This window comes from Chinchilla lanigera, unplaced genomic scaffold (genome assembly GCF_000276665.1).
Source record: "Chinchilla lanigera isolate Chin_1 unplaced genomic scaffold, ChiLan1.0 scaffold00069, whole genome shotgun sequence".
Taxonomy (NCBI): Eukaryota; Metazoa; Chordata; class Mammalia; order Rodentia; family Chinchillidae; genus Chinchilla; species Chinchilla lanigera.
The window spans coordinates 2,025,666-2,032,530 of NW_004955470.1; the positions used below are offsets into that span (position 1 = coordinate 2,025,666).

General features: G+C 42.2%; 1 protein-coding gene across 1 annotated transcript in view; it reads right to left on the reverse strand.

The window, feature by feature from the left end:
• The window catches only part of Tmem87b (transmembrane protein 87B), a gene marked incomplete in the record, with an annotated part of 48,700 nt that overhangs the window by 28,938 nt on the left and 12,897 nt on the right, over positions 1-6,865 (reverse strand). The window contains 4 exon segments of the mRNA XM_013522751.1: positions 1,051-1,150; positions 3,099-3,282; positions 3,605-3,666; positions 5,748-5,838. Coding sequence (XP_013378205.1) covers positions 1,051-1,150; positions 3,099-3,282; positions 3,605-3,666; positions 5,748-5,838 — 437 coding nt within the window.

A 6,865-nucleotide genomic window follows, 5' to 3' on the forward strand; every position in this document is an offset into this window, starting at 1 on the left:
GTGTGGTGCAGAGCTCTTCTCAGGCAAATGCCTCTGCTGGCGTATGACGTGGAGGCAGATGGAAAGAGGATTTATCAGGGCTGGGACCACGTCCAGGTGACCAAAGGAAAGGCAGGGAATTGGGTATCAGTATCTTGCTGGACCAAAGAAATGAAGTTAAAGGAAAAAGGGTTAGAGATGGAAAAGACAGCAGAAGGTGCTAGGCCAGAAGGCCAGAGGCCAGAAATGACCAAAGCTGATCTCAGAAAAGGTAAACAGGAAACAGAGGAGGAGACACTTGAAAAAGGTACTGCTCGAGACTGACATGATGAAAGGAATGCAGTCTAGAAAAAGATCATGGCAGTCAGAAGCTGAGATGAGGTAAAGGGAGAGCACTGAGGGCAGGAGACGCACGCAGACGAGGTCAGGACCACCGCAGGGACACTGACATCACAGGAAGTGTGGAGGCAAAACACAGGGCAGAAAGTGCGCCAGAAAGCCCATGGATGACAGTAATCTGTCTGCAGGCTGAGGCATGTGGAATCAGCAGATTTTACTGTGAAAGAATAAGAGGAAGAACAGTGTAAAAAGACCAACAAGGACACAGTGGACAAGATCCCCCATATTCATGTCCAGCGAGTCACAGGGGTCTGCGAGAAGACCTGCCCAGGAAGGTCCAGCAAGAGGGGCATCCAGAGACAGCCAGGTTCTAGTCAGAAACCCTGCGGACTTGGTGTTTAACCCATTCTCCCTGCAACACTCAAGTGCAACTATGAAAGCTTGCTGCACTGCCTCGAAAACTGAAAATAAACTCATTTGAACATAAAGAATCATTTCAGATTTTCTATTACCCTAAACCTAACTATAAAAGTTACTGAAATTCAAATCTGGGTTCTTTATTTGGAGTTAACAGAAAATAGCTAGTACATGGATATGTTTCAAAAAGTAAGTTCCTGAAGATTTTCCCCTCAGGATTTATTGGTCTTATGAATGTGAGTTCTGCCAAGATCATAATGCAGATGGCCTGAACTACTAGACTGGAGAGCTGGTATCTCATATACCAATACTTACTTCACAATGCCGTAGCCCAGGCTCACAATGATCACAAGCAGGCGGGCCAATGTCCTCTTTATCGCAGATATCAACTCCGCAAATATCAAGAGACCTTGGGCTGAGTGTATGAAAAAAGCATTTACTATATGCACATCAGAAGGACTCCCAACCAAAACTATACACAGGCACTCTGCACCACTACAGTCTGACCTCAGGCCAAGTCACCTAATCCAACTGACATTTGGAAACTTCAAGGAAGGGCAATTCACTACCTGCTGCAGACTTCACTCCAAATCCAACCAGTTCCACTGGACACGGCTTTCCTACATCAACCTGAAACCTGTCTCCCTGAGCTCCCCTTTGCTTTCATCATCCCCTTGAGGCTACACAGAACTGTACCCTTCTTCTTGTCCTGTAGATGTCTGAAAGCCATAATATCCACTGAACTCTCTCTTCTCCAGGATGCCATCATCGTTAGCCCATGTAAAGTATATTATTTGCCTGGCACGTGTAAAGCCCTAGATTTGATCCCCACACCACAAAAAAAACCAAGCAAACAAAAGTAATCATTATGCTCCTACTGTGTGGCTATAATAGTTAAGTCACCCCTTGATCTCTGTTTACTTAAGACTGGACTCTGGTGAGGTCATGCAAATAGAACTAATGTGCTAAGCACTGGATTTAACACAGTAACCCATAGTAGGAGGAAAGGCAGCCTGATCTACTTTTGAGGAAGGTGCAAGCAGGTCGAAAAAAAGCTAACAAAAAGTGTCATGAAAATCCAGACTTCAGAGCCAGGCATGATGATGTATGCCAGAAGTCCCACTATTTGGAAGGCTCAGGCATAAGGATTACAAGTTCAAGGACAGCCTGGGCAACTTAATGAGACTCTGTCTCAAAAAAATAAAAAGAGCTTAAGTTGAATGAAGCTCAGGAGTAGAGTGCCCTTAGGTTTAATTCTCAATATTGAAACAAAAGGCAAAACAGATCACCACTAACAGTAAAGGAGCTGAACATCTTCTCTGACACCCAAGGATGGTTCAACCCCAAGCAACAGACCCAGTTTGCTTTCATTTCCTGATTTAGAATACATGTGCACAAACCCATAAAACTTACAGAATAGTAATACCCCCACTTTGCATCCCAGGATGTTTGCCCTTTCTTTATTCTTCTGTACATGCCTTTTTAACCTGTTTATTTGGGAAATTTCAAATATTCCCCAAGACGAAGAAATCAGTGTAATGAATTCCCATGAACCCATCACTCAGCTTCAATGATTATCAAAATTCTCACAAATTCATTTTTGTCTATATTTCAACTCGCTTTTCCTACGGGGTTTTAAAAAAATAAAATCTATTGAAAATCTGTACCAAGATTATTTGTAACTGGTCGTTAGGGCACTATGAGGCCTTCTGAGCTGTCTCCCTTTCCAAAGTTTTCGCAGTGGAAATGAACTGCTACTTCTTTGGTCTTTTTGAGACCTAGCTTAGAAAATTGTGGGGCACACATTTATGGATGCCTGGCTACTTGCCTGCCCATCACACATTCCACTGCGTGAACTGTGAGGGCGCCACTCCTGGTCACATGGAACTCTTGTAAGAGTGAAGGGACAGGACACAAGTACAAGGAAATGTCCACATGGTGCCACTGATTTTAGGTCTGTGCCCAAAGTTTCCTTTTCTCTTTTACAGAAGAGAAAAGAAGATTGGAGGCATAAAAGGAGAAATGTTAAAAGAACTGGCCATACCTTAAGTGCCTCTGTCTAGAACCTTGTGTTGTTTTAATCACAGCTAAGCTCTAGGGAATAAGAATTTGCCTTTTCAGGAGGAAAAACAAGGGGGAAGTGGGCAGTTGGCAAGAAGGAAAACAGAAAACAAAGAGAATACATGTGCTTGCCCAGAGCAGGATTGCACTCTGATACTCTCTTCTTGGTTTCATTCCTCTTCATCTATGTGTATAACATAGTTACTTCCAAACCACTGTACAAATGGGACCTCCCACAGCTCTGCTCACTGATGCTAAGAAACTCCCACATCACACTCTAGTCAGAGACAGTCAAAACTTACTTGACAGTCCAGTGTTGTTGATGTTTTGGTATTCAGAATAAAACACTGCTTTTTCAAGCATTCCTAGGAAAATAACAGCTGCAATCCAGAACTGTATTCTTAATATATCTTTCCAGTAACAGGCAGACCACATCAGCCAAAGCACACCATACAATATATAAACAATACACATCACCATGTAGAACTGTAGGAAGAGAAGCAACATTAGTCAGTCAAACCTTTTGATCATATCAAAGTTGGCATTTCTGCATTTAAGGATCAGTCCTCCATTTTCTGGTCACTCTGGAGCCAGATATACTATTAGTTATCAAGAGATTATTACCACCAAGTTATTAAAATTTAAAGTTTACCAATTAGAAAACTCACTTAAAAAAAAAAATGTGCTGGGGGCATAGCTCAGTGCCCATAGCTCAGAGTGCTTGCCTAGCATGAGTGCAGATCTGCGTTTCAGCATTCCATCCCTAGCATCACCAAAGAAATAAACAAAAAAAGATAAGAATACTTACAATCATTAGAGGCCAATCTGATGCAGAGATATATCCATGAGGCCCCACCATAGAAAGAGAAACTGGTGACAGCAGCAGTGGGAATAGAGAAGAAATGAAAGAATTAATTTTTACCTGTACACATGAGGTACTGGGTAATTATGGGCTCTTATCAAGATGTATTTACTTGTATACATGCTTCTGTGAAGACTTGAGCTGACTCTGATCTTATACAGAAAGAAACTAGTACTAGTGACCCAACCAGACCCCAGGCCCTTGCTGATTCACTGATCTCATTGGGGACCCTCTCATCCTGAATGCAACTGGGATAAATCACTGACACCTGAGAAGGCATTAATAAATCAGTGTACAAGACAACCAGGGCTGGGCACTGAGCACATGATCCAATGCCTGGGAAAGAAAAGTGCACAAAACTAGTCCGAATGTCCTCCAAACTCATGGGTTGAAACTTAATCCCTACTGTGGTGGTATGAAGAGCGGGGCCTTGGGCGGAGGACTCAGCTCAGTGGTAGAACACTTGCTTACCATGCATGAAGCACTGGGTTCAAGCCTCAGCACAGCAAAAGAAAAAGTGAGGCTTGTTGGAAAGTCCCTCATAAATGCACTATTATGAAAGGCTGGAGGGAAGCAGATCAGGCCCTTTTTAGCTTTCACCACCTGCTATGTGAGGACGTGATGTGCATCCCCTTCTGCTCTTCCAGCATTTCGGTCACATAAGGACAGAGTTCATGGCACCACCCTGGAAGCAGAGTCCCAACCCTCGCCAGACACTGGGGACCAAACCTACCAGCGCTTTGGTTTTGAAGTTTCCAGCCTTTAGAACTCTGTTCTCTATAAAATACCTATGTTGGGTATTTTCTTACAACCAGGTGATGCGATGGTGTCACTGTCCCTGTTCCCGCTATTTGGCATAATCTCTGGTAGGAAGCACTCGGTCACACGCTTCCAGAGTGGCTACGGCCACAGCTTCCCACCCGGCACCGTGGAGCACACCCACTCCACGCCTCCTCTGCAGCAGGGCCCGTTTTACCTCATTGGTTTCTGTGCTCCTCCTGGACTATGCACTGCTCAAAGGCAAGGCCTGGTTTCACCTCTGCGTCCCCAGTGACTGAATCAGAACAATATGCTAATGACCAGGACTGTTACAGGCTGTTTGGCTACTGCTGGCCCTAACGCCACTCTGGACATCAACCAAAGAAATTCTGGGATCCACGAAACTGTTCATTCCCTCAAAATTACGTATGAACCCGCTGGTGGCAGTGGTCACTCTGAACCAGTGTGAAGAAGGGCTTGCTCCTGGAACTGTCCCCAGTGGAGGGAGAAGAGACCCTCCACCATCCTGCCACCTAGCTATAACAAAAATACCCGACCTGGGTCACTATAAAGACCAGAATCTAGTGACAGCCTAACGGGGTCCCTGGGTAGGGCTGTGGGAGGGGGTTCCCCAGAAACCACAGGAAACCATAGCTGGCAGACGTGCTTCCTTCTCCTAGGCTACAGCCTTTAAAATAAAACTTTTCCAATTACAAACATCTGAAACCCCCAATGATAGCCATTTTCAAAAAAGAATATAATCTACTTCAAATACAATTAAGATATTTAATCATTTCTGTATGTTAAATTTTTTAAAATCTGAAAGGATGGAATATTTTATATCATACTATGTGGTTTGAAATTATAAAAATATATATAATTATAAAACATTGAAATTTTTTTGCTTTTGTTTTAGCAGTACTAGGGATTGAAGCCAGGGCCTTCAAACTTAGCTATATCCCCAGTGCTTTATTTATTTATTTATTTATTTATTTTTCTGAGACAGGGTCTCACTAAGTTGTTAAATTGCCTAGGCAAGGCTTGAACTTACAGTCTTCATGCCTTGGCCTTCAAAGGAGCTGAGATGACAGGTGTGTGCAACCAGGCCTGGCTAGAAATAAACTGATTTCTAAAAAGTTATCTTCAGCTAACAACAAACATTTCAATTCATCCAAAAAATTAGTCTTAAGTTCTCAAAATGTGTACCCAACAGAAATCCATTTCTGAAAGATATGTTTTTAACAAAAAATGGACATTTAGTTGAATGATAAAATATACAGGACACATAAAATGCAAACAGTGAATAAATGTGCATGCAGTTTAACTATACCATTCAAATTCCAGCTGGCATCTGTTTTTTCTGTCTTAACAGAAACAATAAAGATATGAAACCCATCTCTCTGTGTTCTTGCTACAACATCCTGAAATAGAGGGGAAAATCTGTTATTTTTAATAAACTGTAAGACACAGTTACCCAATTGTGGACCACACTAAAATAATTTTTGGTAATTTAATTAAATTACTTTGAACAAAGAGATAAAAGAGAGAAAAGGAGTGGTAGGTAGGGCAGGTAACGCCCCATTTTTTAAAATCACCATCATCCTAGACCAAGAAGGGTAGGGGAAGAGAAAGGGTCTTCTCACTCTTCAACATTTTCTACCTTTTATATTTCTACAGGTTCTCCTATATTACTACCATTTTATGTTTTGATATTATCATTCAAATACTACTCATCTCATATATTATCTACTATTATCAAGCATTCAGTTTTAACTATGGACTGATCCCAGGACCTGCCCCCTCAAAACACACACCACCCAGCAGATACCAAAATCTAAGGATGCTCAAGTCCCTGATACAAAATGTCATGGAATCGGTTTCCGTAATGTAGTAGTTATCACGGTCGCCACACAAAATGGCATGGTGTTTGCATATAACCTATGCACATCCTCCTGTAAATTTATCTCTAAATTACCTGTAATTCCTAATATAATGTAAATGCTAGGCAAACAGTGATTATATGTTTAGGGACAAATGACAACAAGAAGTCTGTATATGCTCAGTACAGAATTTTCTTCCCAAATATTCTGGTCTACAGTTAGCTTTATCTATGAATGTGGAATGCATAAATGCAGACCCTGAAGGTGCCAAGGGCCAACTTTCCGCAGGTTAAATGACTCAAATTTCTTCAGGTGCTAGATTAACTGCAGCTCTGCTAAGGGATAAAACTGTCACTGTACAGTCTATGACTCTCCAATGGTCCCACCTGACTGCACCAAACCTGGCACAGTCTACCTTCTGGAATATTTTCTAGTCCTTTCCACTCCACGGGACAGAGTTTGTGCAAAATCTGTCCCAGCCACTGCAGAGTGAATGCCTCGCCATCATCCGATTCTCTTTAGGATAGCTGAAGAGGAAATGTGAAAGTCACAGGACAAAAGCAAACAA